This window comes from Sodiomyces alcalophilus (assembly GCF_042370955.1).
Source record: "Sodiomyces alcalophilus JCM 7366 unplaced genomic scaffold ACRALscaffold_8, whole genome shotgun sequence".
NCBI classification, from domain to species: Eukaryota; Fungi; Ascomycota; class Sordariomycetes; order Glomerellales; family Plectosphaerellaceae; genus Sodiomyces; species Sodiomyces alcalophilus.
In genome coordinates, this window is record NW_027263539.1 from 737481 (window position 1) to 755369 (window position 17889).

At 55.2% G+C, this 17889-nt stretch overlaps 5 protein-coding genes across 5 annotated transcripts; 1 reads left to right on the plus strand and 4 right to left on the minus strand.

Annotated features, from left to right (window-relative positions):
* Positions 1–515: 515 nt before the first annotated feature.
* On the minus strand, positions 516–3942 carry ACRALDRAFT_1036544 (uncharacterized protein; the record flags this gene model as incomplete). The annotated part of the gene is made up of 6 exons (XM_071015025.1): positions 516–1596; positions 1666–3467; positions 3543–3608; positions 3680–3698; positions 3758–3816; positions 3877–3942. Coding segments are annotated over 6 exons (3093 nt in total), but the record flags the coding sequence as incomplete, so codon positions are not given.
* Positions 3943–6066: 2124 nt separating this feature from the next.
* On the minus strand, positions 6067–8401 carry ACRALDRAFT_1044578 (glycosyltransferase family 57 protein). The gene is made up of 4 exons (XM_071015363.1): positions 8170–8401; positions 7809–8081; positions 7224–7717; positions 6067–7155 (listed from the first exon to the last, which is right to left on the minus strand). Exons 1-4 carry the CDS (start codon positions 8244–8246, stop codon positions 6494–6496), a joined length of 1506 nt encoding a protein of 501 aa, XP_070871578.1. The 5' UTR covers positions 8247–8401; the 3' UTR covers positions 6067–6493.
* A 773-nt stretch (positions 8402–9174) lies between these two features.
* On the plus strand, positions 9175–10674 carry ACRALDRAFT_1058427 (uncharacterized protein; the record flags this gene model as incomplete). The annotated part of the gene is made up of 2 exons (XM_071015944.1): positions 9175–9284; positions 9399–10674. 2 exons carry the CDS (start codon positions 9175–9177, stop codon positions 10672–10674), a joined length of 1386 nt encoding a protein of 461 aa, XP_070871579.1.
* Positions 10675–11093: 419 nt separating this feature from the next.
* Positions 11094–12872, minus strand: ACRALDRAFT_2029758 (uncharacterized protein; the record flags this gene model as incomplete). The annotated part of the gene is made up of 3 exons (XM_071020614.1): positions 11094–12571; positions 12636–12724; positions 12814–12872. The coding sequence occupies 3 exons, from the start codon at positions 12870–12872 to the stop codon at positions 11094–11096; spliced, it is 1626 nt and encodes a 541-aa protein (XP_070871580.1).
* Positions 12873–13320: 448 nt separating this feature from the next.
* Positions 13321–16929, minus strand: ACRALDRAFT_1044581 (uncharacterized protein). The gene is made up of 5 exons (XM_071015364.1): positions 16638–16929; positions 15803–16553; positions 15103–15732; positions 14634–15018; positions 13321–14570 (listed from the first exon to the last, which is right to left on the minus strand). Exons 1-5 carry the CDS (start codon positions 16894–16896, stop codon positions 13707–13709), a joined length of 2889 nt encoding a protein of 962 aa, XP_070871581.1. The 5' UTR covers positions 16897–16929; the 3' UTR covers positions 13321–13706.
* Positions 16930–17889: the final 960 nt, after the last annotated feature.

The window sequence follows — 17889 nt, forward strand, 5'->3', positions numbered from 1 at the left end:
TCCGCGAATAACCAGTCATGATTTCCAAAGAACTAATGCCTACACGGACTTGCCGACTTGCCATGAGAGAAACAATAGCGAGCTCCGTGCCATGGTCAGTATGCAGGTCTCTATACCCTCCAGGGTTGGCCCCTACCTGCTCCGTGATTCGCCTCCATCGAAATTCATATGCCCAGCGTTCCCTGCAAGACTCTATTCTTTGATGCGGGTGGATATGCTCGTAGTGTGCCCACGATACAACCAAGTAAAACGTTCCGCTAAAATGCACTCAACGAGAATGAACACACAAACACCACACGATGCCCGCCTCCTTTAGTCCTCCCCACCTCAGGTTTTTTTTTTGTAGACCCATCCTATTTAACAAAACGCCGTCGAGTATGATCCTCTCATCCACAGAACCTGGATCGAAACACATGCGCGCCCCCCGTCGTCGAAGCTATCCCAACATCGCCTGCTCCGCCAAGGCAGCGTGGTGCACTATCCGTGGAGAACGCACCGAGATGGCGGGATCTTGCTTATTTGCGCCGTCGTGATTTGGTCGCACGCGCCGGTTCGGGGGCTGATTCTGCCGCCTGTCGCTTCTTGGTCGGTTTGCGGGTGCGCGGCGGCGGCGGCGGTTCGGAGTGCAGATGGCCGAGCTCCTCCATGGCCATGGTGTTCTCCCACGTCATGCAGCGGTAGTGCGCCGGCTCGGGCGTCTGCTGGAGTCGCGTCCGCGACGCCACCCCTCGCTTCGTCTCCTTTGGCTCCCCGCTGGCCTCGGGCGGCGCCACGTACTTCTTCCGGTTCTCCATGTTCGTGGCGATCTTATCGCGGAAATTCAGGAGCTCCTTTCGCAGCTTGCTCTCGTTGAGTCCGCGCGGGTCAAGCCACCGGATGAGGTCGTCCACGTCGTCCATCTCGCTATAGTAACCCCACTGCCTGGCCGTGTAGAGGCTCGTGGATCCTTCTTCCATCTTCTTTCGCTCAGGAACCGTCATGTCGAACTTGGCCTTGTACTCGTTCTGGTACTCCGGGGGAAGGTCAATGTAGCCCTCGCGCTCCAAGTCGTCCGGCCCCTGGACCCAGATGCAGCCGTTGGCATAGCCTGCCGATGCCGTGGAGCTGGTGGGCAACCCTCCATAGGGCATGCCATTGCGCTCGAACCAGTAGTACCGGTTCCAGAACCGATCCTTGCCAAGGACGCGGGTACGAGGACAGTCGGCTTCTCTGAGATCGTTGTCGATTATGGCGATTTGCTCCTCGCACTCTTTTATCAAGGCCTCCTTCTTCTGAATATCCTTGAGGAGCTTGATGAATTGCTTGGATTGCTTGGGGACCTTGGCGGCCTCGGCTGCGGCCTTCTCCTTGCGCTCCTGCTCCGCCTTGCGCTTTCGTTGCCGTTCGGCGGCGCGATCGTTCATTCTCCGGCCCTGCCTCTTCGAGGAACCGTCCTCGCCAGACTCGGAGACTTCCCCATCCCTGGTCTGTGGCGATTCAACGTCTGCCGATTTGGAATCATCGTCCGTCTTGGAGGGTTCGGGGGGTGGTGAGGGAGGCATATTTTCGGGCAGAAGAATCTTGCGCTGATCATTCAAGCCCCGCAGCTCCTCAAGTCTGTTACCCTCTCGTTAGCACGTATACATCTCACCGGGGCATGACTAGAATAGAAACAATGAAGCTTACGCTTGCTTCCTCTGCCTCTGCCAATCAATCTTCTCCTTTCGATACGCTGTCATTTGCTCGCTGCAGTCTTCCATGTACGCCCGAATAGCCCTGGCCCGCGTCGTGAGCATGCAGATAATCTGCAGGGCCTCGACGCGATAATCGAGGCTTAGGCTGGCGTAGCGCTGGAGAACCGTCTCCTGGGTTGGCTCCTCGCCAGGAGGAACGAGTTGGGCCAGCAGCTCCTCGCACCTTTCCTGCAGGCGCTCATCCTTGGAGAGCTGGTACAGCAAGCCGACCATGATCCTTTGCCACCCGCCGTCTTTGAAGTCGCGTTTGCGTAGATGCTCGACCCATTCGAAATCGGCGAGGACATCCTCGGCGCGGTGCTTGACCTGCGCCGCCGCGGCCTCCAGCTCGGCTGCCCTAGCTTCGGCTGCCAATCTCTCGGCTTCGGCCTTGGCCAGGCTGCTCCTGGTGGCACGCGCAGGCGGCTTGTCTGCTTCGGGTGTCGGTGACCTGGCGTCTTCCTCTTCCTCCTCTTCCTGATCCTCATCGTCGTCATCGTCCAGTTCGGGTAGCGGGACATTGACTTTGCCGCCCTCAGCCTCGGAGCTGACAAGAACTTTAAGGACAGCGCAGTGTATCTCTTCGAAGAGCTGAATAGGTGTCTCCTCCGAAGCAAAGTGCATTGCCTCGACATAATCGTCAAAGGTAAACGAATCCAGTTTGAAAATCTCGCAGTAGACATTGAGTGTGTCCCACGTTTCTAGCAATGGACCGATTGATCTCATCGAGATGTTGCTCACAAGATCGTCGGGTTTGTTCGTTTCGCCGTCACTGCTGCTGGTATTCGGCCCGGTCGGTATATCCTTGCACAGAAAGGCTAGGGGCGGCCTGACCTTATCTGACCGCGGTTCCAGCTCGAGGTCTTCAATCGGATATTTCGGCGGGGGTGGAGGGGGAGGGGGCTCCGGGACCGCCACAGGGTGGGGTGGGGGATCGGGATTACGGAAATTAGGAAGCTGAAACGGGTTCCCAGAAGTATTTGTGTGGAAGATGCCCTGTTCGGGCCCGTTCAGTAGGGGGCGAGGGTGCTTCATGTCGTGGGGAAAGTGAGGCCCTTGCTGATGGTGGTGCTGTAGTAGTTTGCCCTTGTGGCCCTTGTTGACGGACGGCTTGAGCTCGGGCAGCCGGGCAGGGCCTGGCTGGAAAGCTCCATTGACGCCGTTCGCCGTCGCATCTTTCGGTCGGGTTGACTGAGATTGCCGGTGCTGGTGTTGCTGGGGCTGCGAAGCGCGTCTCTGAGCCTGAAGCTGTTTCCTCTCTTGGAGCTTGGTATCGTAGCGGAGGTGCGGGGGGATGCGGGTGTCTATATGATACTGGGTCGCATAGTCGTGCTTGACAAGCCAGGGAGCCCCGTTCCAGGCCTCGCGGGTTACCGTCTGCTTAATGAAGGACCGCAGGACGGCCTTGGTCCAGGTCTTGCGATCGCGAAAGAGGTTGCTATCGTCGACCACCGTCTCGGAATCATCGCGCGCATCGATGCTGACATAATACTTGGTCGTGGGAGGTTTGGCCGTCCCATCTGGCATCAACTTGTGCGGAAAGCGCGTCTTCTCCCGGACCACACCCTGCTGTCGTTCGCCATTAGGCAGCTTGACCGTAACCGTCTCTCCGGGGTAAAAGTCGGTGCGGAAAGCTTCAAAGATGTTATCTACTAGTGTATCGATTCGAGAAACGGTCTGGAACTGGACGTTGCGCAGGACAGGGCCCTTGAGGACTTCGGGAAAGGCTTGTTCGACTTCTTGGGCACCGGCACGCTGCGATCCATCCGAGTTAGAAAGGCCAGTTGAGTGTTATCTGTGGAATGGGTGGGCGGGCGCTGGGATACGTACCTCACTCTTGAGGGCTTCGAAGAAAGTCAATCCCGAGCGGCCCGTGATTTGACAGTTGAAGCGATGCTAGGGGAAACGGTGAGCTTGTGAAGCTTGGCCTATGACTGGGTCCCTAGATAAAACGGAGGTAGTCTTACCTGCTTATAGAAGTCCATCCTAGTTGAGAAGTCAGCATGCTGAGACGGGTCTTCATGTCGACAGACGTTCTTTCTTACCTGGCGAGATAGCCTTCATAATGGGCGAAGATCTCCCCAGTTTGGGGAATATGCCAAACCTAGACGTGGCGGGCGTTAGCAGTGGGCACGACGAGGCGTTCTGAGGAGTGGGAACGGACCTCGGTATTATCATCCTTGACTTCGTCCGGTGGGAGGAACCGCACCGGTTTGCGCTTGAAGAGAACCTATAGCAAAGCCGGTCAATCATTACTGCACCGGCGTCGGCCACATTTGAGTGCCAAAGCATACCATGGTGCCAGTGGATGGCTACAATTGCATAGTTCGGACCAAGCAACGGACTCCGGGGAGGATGAAGGAGAACGAATGGAAATTCAAGGTCGTTGAAAAGAGGTAGAAGCTCTCAGCCCTGGTCCTAACAACCCTCTGACGTAGCGGGGGCGGATGGAAATCGCATGGAAGAATGTGCTCGCGTGGTTTGGGTTTGTCGCGTAGAAGGCGGTCGAAAGGATGGATGGATGTAGGACCTGGTTGTGGCGTGTCGGACTCGAGCTAGGTTGGGGTCTGGGGCATGTGGTCGCGCCAAGAGATGGGATGCGCGTCGTGAAGGCGGCCAGGCCAAGGTCGAAGCTGTAGTATCCGTGTGAAACGGGCACCGGAGCACACCAGAGGTAAAGGCGTACGGGAAGCTAGCCGCTTCCCGAGACACAGGTCGTGACGGAGAAAGAGTCGGCAGGTTGTAGATGCAAGTGGTTTAAGATCGCTTCCGATGGTCCATCCCGTTATGAATATCGTGTCTGTCCAGAGTCGGAGGATGCGGTCGATGCCTTGAAGCAGTTTAAGGGCGAGGTTGCTGATGTGGGCGTGGGTGCTGTGGTTGCAAGATTCGTGAGAAGTGGAGGTGGAGGAGGAAAAAGGGCAAAAACATTGAGCTGCCTGGTGGGAGAGGAGGAAGAGAAAGATTTAAAGGAGGAGAACGGAAGCACGGGAGGAGACGGCATTGGGGTGGGAGGTGGTTGGCCGAACTGGGGTCGGCGCCGCTTGGTCCTATCCACCTCCTTTGTACTTTGAAGTCCGGTAAAAGTAGGTACGAAAGTTAGGTAGGTACATGCAACTTGATGTCACCCATGGCTGGTTTCTTGGTAGCTGAGGTACTTGGGGAAAAAAGTTTGGCTTTTTGGGGGGGGGGGGGGGGGGGTTATTTGGATTACATTACCGTCCATTGGCAGCAAGTTGTCTCTCTCAAAGAGGTAAAGGGAAAATGCCAGGTACTGAGGAGAGACCGCATGGCCTTGATTTCGTGGGTCTCCGTGACATCCTATTGGTAGCCCATTGTGCTGGGGCGGGGCTTTGCCGGCACCCGCCGCGGCGTGTGGGCGCGCGTGTGGTGTGCGAGAAATGTAGGTACAACGTACTCCGTAGAAATGTCCCGCTGCCGACCAGCATTGTCCTCCCGCCTCCTAAAAACCACCACTCCACCCTCGAGATTTCCTCCCCCCTTGGACCATGACATCGCCCCATCGTCCTCCACCCACGTTTTTATACTCGTTCTAATCGCCGTAATCGGGTGAATCAGATATCAGTTGAACCAGATATTTTGGCCATATTTTGGCTTCGCAATGACTCTTAATGGACGATCATAATAGAACCCCAGTGGGTAGGTCCTATTCGGATTGAAGGCCTCCTGGGAGACGTTGACATTGGTGCCACAGGAAGCGTCGAGAGCTTACAATGACACCACCAGAAGAATACGAAAACGAAATGCATTAAAATGTTTTCACAAATATCCTTCAATCGTGATGGACAGGTGCCTTTGCCTTTTGGTTCACTCATTCGATTCTTATCACATCACAGCCTTGATATCAAACGTATCATCCTGGAAGTCATAAGACCAGCCCTATCTCGGGCCATCTAACCCCTTCTTTGCCTGGCACCCAGGGTCGGAACTCCTCTACCTGTCCTGTTGCACAGCTGCGCGTTGGACTCGAGCTTGTTGGTCCTGTTGGTTTGAGCAATCGCTTTATTTAGGTGGTCAAACGGTGAGAGGGGTCAAGAGTTCCCAGTACGTTGCAAGTACAGTATGTACCTACCTACATTCACACATACATCTGTACGAATACATATACACGTTGTATGTAGGTATGTACATCGTACGGCTGGCGGCTGTGACCCGTTGCCTCCTTGCTCTGCCTCTAAATCAATCTAGACTTTTTGCGGGAAGCTATTTGCGATGTACATTTCCCTACTGCCCAGTTTTCAAGACGCGTTTTCTCGCGACATCTATAAGAGGTATAGGGCCAAGTAGTAAATATTTGGCTCTTGACAATTTCTTTTTCAGTTATTGTATGTTAGCATTGTTTTGAATGATTGTATTCTAAGATTCTTTTCCATCAACTGTCCTTTTGGCGAGCGGACTGTACGAAGCAAAAAGTATTCGCATCTCCTTATTTCTGATTCAGGAATAGTTTGGGTACCTTTACCCTTCCCATCTCCACATCCCCCAACAGCCGTTAGCGCCAAAACCCAGTGGCTTTCGTTTTCAGCCTTGCAGCGCACGTGGCGTGCCTTTTCTGATTGGTCAAGTGCTGACTCAGCTAAGACGTCAGGTCTCTCAATTGGGTGTCCCAAGGGACCTCTCTCCCGACGCCTGGTTCACAGTACCCAGGGATCGTGGCTGTGCCGAGTCTCATGGTCCGATCAGGGCGTCCTGTCACACTCCAACGTGTCCGTCTTCCTCGCCAGCCCCGGGCGCCCCGTTCTGCACTCTTTTTCGCCGCTCTAAGATGCAAAGTACACAACCATGAAACCAACCCAGCTCCCCACGACCCCTATGGCGCAGTACGAGCTCGTGAACATGAGAGGTAAGAACTCGTAGGCCTTGCCAAACACCATCCGGTGCACTAGAGAGCAGTACACAATCAGAGGGATGCTGATCGCTATGTAAAGCGTGCTAAACCGGTCCAGCAGGAAGAACCGTGCCTTTGGCGATGCCGGCGCCAGCCGGTCAAACACCATGAGAAATAGTATCAACCAAAAAATGGTATATACCGTCTTGATGGGAAATTCCGCCGGCGTGAACAGGAGGGGAAACAGAGATACATGTCCTGCGACCGCAAGAGGCCGGAATGCTCCCAGGTAGCGCCGGTCCTTGAGCGCAATGAGGGTGAACGGGATAATGACCAGAAGAATAGCCTTCTCATGGACGTGCCACCCAAACAAGAACGACGCATACCCACACAGCGTCACGGCGCCGATAAAAGTGTCCCATGTCGGTTGGCTGAACAGCTTGAATAGAGACATGACCTGGAAGAACAGCGTCAATGCAAAGCAAGTCGTCGGCGTGATCTCCGGAAGTACGGCAAATGCAGTGTCCCCCACCAGGCCACGGGTGACGCTATTCACCGCATCAAGATTGACCGGCAGCTTGAGTCGTGGGGCCACTATGCTGTCGTTAGCGAGCTGAATGCCGACTTTTTACCTTCACTTCTCCCTGGGACGTCTTGCTTACCGTAGATCAATACCCGGTCGACGAAAGAATACAGCGCCCAGACGTTCGGGGCCCAATATGCGTGGCATAGTCCGCGAGAAAAGGGGAACAGGCGACTCAGGAGCTGCGGAATCTGGCCCAGATAGGCGAACGGTCCAAAGGCGGCTGCGAAAATGGCGACGATCCCACCGCCAAGCTTGAGGCAGTTCACGAACTGGATGCGCATCACTGACCTGGGATGGAGGCAGTAGGCGCGCAACAGGAAGACGAAATAGGCCGGCGCCAGGTAGAGATATATGTGCTTCATGCACAACAGGGCGGCAAAGGCCAGGCCACTTCGGAGCAAGGTCGACTTGGACCGCGCCCAGACGAGGGAGAGGATCAAGAGACCGTACATGCAGCCGTTGTACTGGAAGTGGATGTGGTCGATGATCAGGAGGCCGGGAGAAAGTAAGATCGAGAGAGCTGCGGCGTGGTTGGCACGCTTGGTCGATAGGTGCGAGGATGCCACGAGCCTAAACGCTCGGGTAAGCTTCGCCCACGCCTACAGTGCCCTGATAACGTGGCGACGCGAAAGCCAAAGCTGTCAAAGCCGGGGTCACATACTCGTATAGTGCGTATAGCAGCACCAGTTCCGACAGGATAACAGTCCATCTTTGGAAATATACCGTCCTCCAACTGTCATATTCCAGGTTGAAGACCCTGACCATGGACGGATCGGCGAGCTTGGCGGCTTGCGACAGGGCCCATTCGAAGTAGGCAAAGAAGGGGGGGTAATCGAGTGTCCATTCTGATGTGGTGTCGAGGTACCACTGAGACAGTGGGAGGCTGTTGGTGATGGCAAGCCAGTTCCTGTGAACCTCAAAGTCGGTCGATTTGCTGCCGAGTCGGGAGCCCGTTAGCTTTATACGAATCTCCCTGGGGGGAATCTAAGGAACCGTGGTGGGTAGATCACCTAGGAACTCACTATGCAGGAAATAAGAGAACCTTGAATGCTGCGGCGACCAGGGCACATTGCCCGAGGGTAGGGAAATTCTCGGCCATCGTGGCACGCGCAAGATGGTCCTTTTACGAGAGGATGATCCGCATCGCAGGAGGGCGATGGTCTAGGAGGCCTAATCGCCGACAATTCTACCCTCTGAGTGGGTGGGTGGGTGGGTGGTGTGTCTTTGCTCTTGCTGGCAGCTTAGGTAGGGTAGGTGGGCTGAAGGGTCGATTGTGATGATTGCGCTGGGCTGCTGTGCCTGCTTGATCCGTGCACGAATTGAGTACATGCCTTTAAGTACCGCGTACGAATACGCACATGTACCAAGGTACCGATACCTACCCCACAGAACTTCTCCACTTCCACTTGGAGTAGGTACCTTGTAGGTACCCAAGTATAATAGCGGAATGTGGCGCCCCGACATTGCCCAGCCACTTTGGTGGCACGTATTCTGGCTTCTTTATTGAAGCCAGATGTCACCCAAGAAGAACAACAAGCAAGACTTTTGGACCTTTCAAGGTCACGGATGGTTTGCAAGCTGGCTTGAACCGCACAACGAGTCTTTTCCGCCTTGAATTTCGTATGGGACACCTCTGAATAGTTTCTGAAGCTTCACCGTCTTTTTCTTCAAGACGCAAACTTCGGAACGCTACTCCGAAGAGCCGCTTTCCCAATCCATATCATCTAGCGCGCATCGCTTTCGAGTGCCAACTGTCCTCAAGCCGCTGCCGAGAGGCCATACCCAGGGTTTTGGCTTGTCATTTTCGGCCCTCTCCCTCGAGTTTCGTCCAGATATCACTAGACATATTCTTCATCTCTCTGCAACTTCTTCGCCAGCATAGTTGTAGAGGCTTCCCTGTGACCTTGGTCGTCCAATTGGGTCCACGGTCGCGACAGCTTCCTGCGTAGCTGGTCCTTTTTTTTTTTTTTTTTTTTTTTCCTTCTCTGCAACCGGGCTTTTGTCAGACCGAGCGCTTCATTCTCACAATGCATGTCCCAATACCTTCGCTGAGCTCGACGCTCGCCCTGGTGCTGGGTGCTGGCCTCGCCCAAGCTCAGTTTCTAATCAACGACTTGAGCTTTGGCTATAGCGGGAAGTAAGACATCCCAACGAATCCCCCGCTTCTGGCCCGTCTGACGGAGGTTGTTTCTTCCTCGGCGAGGTGTCTTGTCTCGATGCGATGCTAACCGCTTTTCGTGGCCATGAGCAGTCTGGGAAAAGGCGGCTCCATTCCCAACTTTGATATCACGGGCACCCAACAACCCCAAGTCCTCTCGAACAAGATTATCCTTACCCCCGTCGCTCCGGGGAATCAGCGAGCCGCCATTTGGGCCGAGAACAAGCTGGAGCACACCGAATGGATCGCCGACCTGGACTTCCGAGCCACGGGCCCTGAGCGAGGCGGCGGCAACCTCAACATCTGGCTGACCTCTCGCGGTCCCGTCGACGTCAGCTCCAACAGCGTCTATACCGTCGGCCGCTTCGACGGTCTCGTCCTCGTCGTCGACACGCACGGCGGCTCTGGCGGCATGCTCCGTGGTTTCCTCAACGACGGCTCCACCGACTATAGTACCCAGAAGGACATTGCCGCCCTCGCCTTTGGCCACTGTCTCTACCCGTACCGCAACCTCGGCCGGCCCAGCCAGATCAAGATGCGCCAAAGGGTTGACAAGTTTTCCGTCGAAGTTGACGGCCGCCTCTGCTTTGAGACCGACCAGGTTCGCATCCCCTCAGGCTACCAATTCGGCGTCACGGCCGCCAGCGCCGACAACCCAGACTCCTTCGAGATCTTCAAGTTCGTCGTCATGGCCGAGAGCCTCGACGGCCAGAACAGCAATACACAGGGCCAACCGCCGGCCGGCAACAATAACAACAACAACAATGGCGCGCGGAGGTCCAAGCCCCCCGTCGTTGGCCAGAAGCAACAACAGCAGAGACAGCAGCAGAGACATCAGAAGAAGGACGAAGCCGCCTTTGACGAGTCCGACGACGGCGACGGCGATTATGACCCGTTTCTCGCCGACGATTCCGCCGACTTGGTCGGCTCTTCGGCCGAGCAGTTCGCCGACCTGCACAACCGCCTGCAGAGCATGACGCGCCAAATCGGCAACATCTTCCGCACCGTCTCCAAGCAGGCCCGGGCCAGTGAGCAGCAAAAGTCCGACGTCGCCAGCCTCGTCGAGACCATCAAGACGGACGTCATCCCGCGCATGGACGCCCTCAAGGACCTCGAGCTCAAAATCAACAACCTCGAGCGCGAGATCAGGTCCATTCGCAAGGACGTCAACAACAACGTCAAGAACAGCGAACGGGCACTCAAGTCCGCCCTCGGCGAACACCATCGCTCCCTCGCCACCTCCTTGTCGGAGGCCATTCCCGGCCACACCAAACTGGTATTCGTCGTTATCGGTTCCCAGGCCGTCGCTGCCATTGGTTACTACCTGTATAAGCGGAGGAGAGCCCACTCGCCGAAGAAATATCTGTAATCTCTCTCTCTCTCCCTTCGTTCCTAATTTTATTTTATAGTTGAAATTCGGGCATATCGCAGGCAGGTGAGACAATATACGGGGCTAAATAGAGGGCTATTGAGGCTGTCTTGTATTGAACATGCGAGCACGCGAACAGTTATATGTTATATACGCATCATGAGAGAACTAGTACTGCATGACTTTTGAAACGGTTCTGGATTCTTCCCGATTTCCTATCTCGCGTGTCCTGTGCAATATAAGGTATGTGTCAATTGTGTTGCGTGTTAAGACGAACAGTCGTAACGGCAAAGGCATGATCTCGTCTAATCCCAATGAGAACCCCGTGAGGGTGCAAAGCATACGTACGCCCGAATAACCGATAAAAAAAGAAGAAGAAAAAAAGCAAAAGAAAACTCCTTGAGCCATCTCCCAACCATTTAAAAAATGACCTTGGGCACGTTCGTCAGATTCTCATATCCCGTCTCCGTAACCAAGATATCGTCCTCAATCCTCACACCGCCGACGTGATAAAAGCGCTCCAGCTTCTCCGCGTCAATGTAGTTCTTGTGCCTGTCGTTACGGAGGAAGTAGCCTTCAATGTACTCCCGGCAGAAGTAGATGCCCGGCTCCACCGTGATAACCATGCCCGGTTCGAGTCTCTGCCGTCCGCTATACGGCGGCGCTGCCGCCGACGAGGCCTCCTCCTTCCCCTCAGGTCGCCACGCGATGCCGTATTGGCCGGAGTGCATAGCGGCGAGCGTCTCGGCCGAGACGAACTGGCGTTTCGCCTTGGCAGACTTGGAGCCATTCCCTCGGTCGAGGCCGAGCGACTCCAGCTCAAACTGCGAGAGCAGCAAGCGATCCCGGCCGGAGACATCGTGCGTCTCCAGGCCGATGTGGTGGCCCAGCCCGTGCGGGAAGAAGGCCGCCACGGTACCGGCCATCCAAATCTTATCCGGGTGACCCTTGAGGATGCCGATCCTGTGCAGCACGGTGAGGGCCAGGTCGGCGGCCCGCAGGTGTAAGCTGTAAAACAGGACGCCGGGCCGGACGGCGTCGATGCAGACCTGCTGCATCCGCTGGACGAGGCGGTAGATGGTCCTGCTCTCGGACGAGAGCGTGTCAGTCAGGGGGAGGGTGCGGGTGATGTCGCTCGCGTAACAGCTGTACTCGCAGCCGGCGTCGAGCACAAGGAACTGCTTGCCCGCCAGCGGCTGGTCGTTGGCTTCGTAGTGCAGCGTGGCGGCGTTGTCGCCGCTACCTGCGATGAGAGGGTAAGCTTGGCGCTTGGCGCCGCGGAGGGCGCATTCGGAATGGAACAGAGCTTCGACTTGGCGCTCGTTGGTGAATTTCGCCAGGCGGTCTCCCACGGCACGGTGCGCAGCGGACGAAATCTCATTTGCCTTTCGAATGAGGGCGATTTCATGGTCGGTCTTGATGACGCGCGCCTCGTCCATGGCCGGCTTGAGCGAAGTCACATCGAGCTTCACCGAGGACCGAACCAGGAAGTCGCTGTCAAGTTCCACGGGACTCTGGGTTTGGTCGAGGACGAAAATGATGGGGTCATCTTGTTGGTGGATGTACGTGTGCAGGAAGGCGGATAGTTCCCGCGTATAGCGAACGGAATCAACGTCTGACCTTTCCATGCATTCCTCGAGCGACGGGGTGCGGCCGTACCACAAGATCTGGCGAGGCTCGACATACGGGATCCAGAGAGTGAGATGATCAGTGGCCACATCGTACGTCACGGCGCAGTCGGCAAAGTCGGCGCCTGCAAGGTAATAAAAGTACCGTCGCTGGCGGAAAGGGGGCGCCTGGTCTGAATACTCGTACGTCCGGGTCGGTTCGCCGGGCAAGAAGATTAGGCCATTGTCGGCCCTAAGCTCAGCTGCAACTTTGCGGGCGTGCAGCTTGGCTTTTCTGCGTCAGTTCTGAGTCTACTATTTCTCATCCCCTGACCCTTCTTATGAGCCACATACCAGGATACCTCTTCTTGGTGGTTTCTTGGTGAGTATTGGGTGGAGAGTCGTCCGCCAGCACTAGGCCAGACAGTTTCACGTCTATTTTCCTAGAGATCCTCGCATGTCAGACGATCCTCGGCGTTGTCCAGACCGTCACTTCACAACAACAGTGTCAGTATGGCACAGGAGAACGTACAGCCTAGTCATCTCATCGATGAAAATGTCCTCTGTGTGGCGGGAGCCGGCGTTGGTCATCTTTTGGCGGAAAACGCAGAAATGAGCAGGTAACTGCTTGATTGGCAGGGCGTAGAAGCCAAAATACGGGAATGTTGAAGCAATTGATGGGAATGGATGCTCGTGGTCAATACCAAGACAGCAGCACTAGATGCTTGCTTATGGTGGGCTGACTTCCTTCGAGCCGAGACGTCGAAGCTCCGCTCCCGACTTGATATCGCTGGATCGCTGCCAATTTCTCGCTTTCAACCTATGTCCGTGCAAGTCATTGAGTGTAAGTCTGCAGGAATGGTAGAAGATATCGTTGTTGTTGATGACAGGAGGAGAATGAAGTCAGACCGCCCTTGACCCAAGGGATAATCCACCTTAGTCTCATATCCGCTCTCACCGCATTTTGTCCTGGCCGGTTAGTCATTCCTTCGTTAGGCAAATGTTTCGCATAAGGCCATCCAAACTCGTAGTTCTCTTTATTTAATATTCTTAGCGCCTCGCCTCGCTGCAAACCTTCACGTGGAGAACTTGGCTATCCCTTGATCAACGACGTGATGTTGTTTTTTTCTTTTCCCTGTTTTCTCTCTTCTTCTTTTTCTATACATATGCCTTCATGGTTATGAGGAGTCTGGAGAAACGAAACCCGGACTCACGAACGATGAGCAGCCCCATCCCGCGAGACCATTCCTCTTGCAACACCTCTAGCTCTGATCACGCTCTCATTCTTCTCTCATGGTTTCTTTCAGCCAAACCGATCGACACTCCTCCGAAATGGCAGCCATCCAATGTCAGCTTGGAATAAAAGTGCGCGAGCTCCAGGCCGCGGAGTTCATTAGAAAATATCGGACACTTCTCTGGGCCCGGTTACATGTCCTGATATCCTCCTCGGCCAAATATGTTCCCCCAATTTCCTTGGTATCCTGACTCTGCCAACATTCGTTCAAGTTCTCTGTAATCTGTCGGCCGTTGCACCTGGGCCGCGCGCTGCGCTAGCTCCAGTCGTAGCGCGTCTTCTGACATCCCAGCCAGGGTGGGATTTTGGTACATGTCCGATGGGTCCAGCCCGGGCGGAACCTGATGAGGTTGTTGCGGTGGCTGCTGTTGCTGCACTAAGAAAGGCGTCGCTGTCCCCAAGATTGTCTGCGGATCCATGCCGTCAAATGGTCCCGCCATCGAAAACTGAGATGCGTCCAGCGGGGCACTGACACGCGCGTGCGCCGGCCCCGACCCGGGTGATACTGCTGTCGGTGCCGCTCTCGAGTAGCCCAACTCCATCATCGGCTGATTTGGGTATGCGAAGGGGTCCTCCGACGGGAACATCAATGAATCGAGTCTATTAATCGGACTGTTGGTGTACATCGGATGTGTCGGCGGGAACCCGTGGGCCCCGGGCTGCGAACTAAGCCCGGAGCTCGTGCTGCCTGGCGTCTGAGACCCCACATCTGTCGGCCGCATTTCCTGTGCGTGCGGTGCGAACACCGTCTCCTGGTATGTGTTTTCGAACGAGCCCCGCACGGGTGCCTGGCCCTTGCTCCCGTTGGGTAAAGAAGAGCTGGCGGGCCGGACGACCTCTTCGGATCCGCGTTGGCTAAGAGTAGAACGAACAGCCCCCGGATGACCATGACTCGGAACGGAACCAGGCTTCGACGAGGGTGCCGATCGCTTCTTCGTGGGTATTGGTTGAGCCCTGGCTTGCAGAAGCCGCTGCGGTAGTTGATCGAAAAGAACCTGCAACAATTAGGCATGTGCAACGGTAAAGAGGGGGCAATGAACGGGTCGGGCACGACTTGCATCGAGCGCACCAGCCACTCTTTCGGCGGCGTGACTCTTCGACTTTAGATCTTCCATCATGTCTCTACCCGCCTTTGCGTCGCTCAAGACATCACCAGACCCAGGCTTCTCGGGATTCTCCACGGCGTAGAACACCAAGGAGAGAATGGAAAGGTACTCGGCATACAGCATGAACCAGTATGGTCCAGCCAGTACTCCTTGCCTTCGAATCTCGATGCCAATATGGACAATATTACGCGAGACACTAATCACTGCAGCTGCGCAGGCGTACGACAACTCATGTACATATTTGCCGGCGCTCAGACGAGGCGAGACGTAATGCAGGAATGGTCGATAGAGAACCAGCTGCACATGGGCGTATGAGAATCTCAAAAGGTGACGAACCCTGGATAATCCTTTAGCATCTGTTTGTTCCATGCCCTCCTTGGCAAAGGGGGGAAAAGAAAAAGGTAGGTAAAGCTTGACTCACCGAATAACCTCCATCGAGCCCTCGGAGCTTGGCCGCCACTGTTCGGGCAGGTCGACGTACCACTGCTGCAGCTCTGCCTCGATTTTCTTGATACTAGCGTAGCTGATATGATATGTTGTGCCCGGCTTGTCTCCTCTCGTGGCAGACTGGCCTAGCCCCTTCAGCGGGTAAACATGCTTGATAATCCGGGCGAGAATGTCCATCAGTCTCGTATGCGCATTGAACGCCTCGAAAAAGCTAATCGTGCCGGGCGGAGGCTGGATGATTCCATCATTGGTAATATATTCGTCGTCGACTTCGGTAGGATATGGCTGATCCATGTCGTCGGGATTCAACAAAAGAGGAAATCCCAACATGGCGGATACGTAAATGTCCATCTGCCGAACGACATAGAACACCCTTCGCCGAACCTGTTGCTCGACGACAGTGATCTGCTCATGTTGGAGATTCCGGTGCAGACCCATCCGAACGGCAGAGCGAAGGGCAATGCCGACAAAGGCATAGCACGCGCTGAGATTGGACGTTGCCTGGAGAAATAAGATCATGAAGAGCAGTGCTTGCAGGGAGGTGAGGTCCCGGCATTCGACAATGTCCTGCAGCACATATCGGGCAGCATTGTAGTATTTGGAGCTGTGTGGTATGGTTAGAGCGTCGCCCATGAAGATGGAGAGAGATCACACGTCTCCCACCTACGACTCACCCTTGCTCCACCGTTTGTTGATATGCCGCCTGTGGACCGCTATCGTCGAAGTTGTCGTACATGCATCCCACGGCCATAACCGCATAAAGCAGCCCTAGATGCCTCCGCTCCTCGTGAGTCAGAGCTTCGTAGGGTTTCGCGTAAATGCGATCAAACATGTCGTAAAAGCTAGGAATGTGGACGATGCGAGTCAAACAGGTCGCGCAGTTGAGCGAGTAATAACATAGTTTGCGGGCGTATTCTCGCGGCGGCAGCTCGGGCATGTGGGGTGATGCCGGTTCCCACGGGGAGCTTCCCGTTGAGACATTCGAAGAGTCTTGGTACCGAAGACCCTGTAGTCGCGATTTCGGTGGGAGGAATGGAAGTTGGGTGCCGGGGGGTCCCATGAGGCCCTGAAAGTGCTCCTTCATGCGCCGTAGGAACACAGCACCAGATGATACGCCGTGGAAATCCCAACCACCTTGATCGTCCAGGTCTAGCTGGCCAATGGACTCGATCATGGAGAGAAGCTGCGCGTCTTCGTTGTCGGGAGATACCACTTGGTCCGCCCGCAACTTGGCTTGAGCCCGTGCAAGTTCCCGGTTGCGAAACTCTTGCTGGATGGTGGGGTCGAGGTTAGGATCGCTCAAGTCAACGTCGGGGATAAACGTCCGCAGCAATGCCTCAGCACGGTGGAGACGGCTCTCCAGGGCTTCAATATACTGCGGTGCTGGGTTCCTCCGGCGGTTGGATGGTTTATCGTAGGTGCATTCTGAAGGCTCGAGTCAGTAGGTGGAGGAGAAGATGCGAGGAGAAACGTTCGGCCTTCCTCCCCACCAGCCATCACAGAACATACCATAGCTGTATGCAGAGCAATGGGTGCATGGCTGTTTGCCGTCACATTTGATCTTCTTGCGCCGGCATTCGTCGCAAGCGCGCGTGACCCGACGACGCTTTTGGGCAGGGATAGACGGGACGTCCCCGGCAGTGCCACTGCCACCAGCACCACCATCTGGACCTTCCGACACCGAGTGGACACTACCAGCCGGCGAATGCGGGGCCTGGCCGTGAAACCCAGTGGGGGAGATGGGATGCTGCAGGTCGTCTTCGGACATGTCGGTAGAGACGGCCGTATCGACAGAGAGCGGAGGTTTACTCGTCGACAAGGACCGATAAGGAGGGGGCATCTCCTCCGACACAGGGCTTACCATGATGATGAATTCGGCGCTCAGAAAAAAGTCCCGCCGCTGGTTATCTTGGCCTATCGAGAGGTACAAGTCCTGGTGTGAATCGTATGCGCGTCTGAGAGAGCTATCCTACAACTCATTTTCCCGGCCAGCAAGGAGGCAGCCGGCCGGACAGCCCAAATCCGAGTGCCGAAAGATGGCTCTTGGACTGGCCAGCCGTTTGTAATCAAGTCCAGGGATGAGACACCAGGAATTGGTCGCAACTTGAGCAGAAGAAGGTGAGAAAAGATTATGAGAAAGGGAGAGAGGTCTTCGTCGCGACAAGAAGGGAAAATCAGCAGGGCGCACGGGACTTGCCCCTCTAAACCGGCAAAATGGTTCCTGGCCTAGTATGGGCCAAACAAACGAACAAGGGGGTTTTGCACTCGTTCGAACTCCGAGAGGCTTGCGTCCAGATAGGGTAAAGGGTTTAAAAAAAAAGAAAAGGCGCGAGATCAAAATCGTGTCGGGGCCGTGGGTGTGTCGAGTCAACCAACTATTATTGTTCGTACATAGGCTGGGGATTGCGGATTTGGTGCGGATCAGTCAAGTTCAGCTTGGTCGTCCATTAGATGGCCGTCTGGCACAGTGTGAGTGCGGTAGGGTAGCCAAGCTCGGAGGTGGGACTTGTGGGACAAGCGAGAGCATGAATGAACGCAAAAGTAGACCGAGAAAACCGAGAGCGGGGCAACGGTCCCCAGGAACACTATATTCATATATCGGGAGTAGTATGTTAGTGAGTAAATAATAAGCACTAAAGCGACGAAACTAAAAGTAATGGTACCTTTCTGTCCCACGTTGCGTTCCTGAGTGAGTTTGAACCAAAACAGAGGAGATGAGCCAACAGAAGAAGCTATTGTCTGTCGGGTCCAGTAAAGAGCT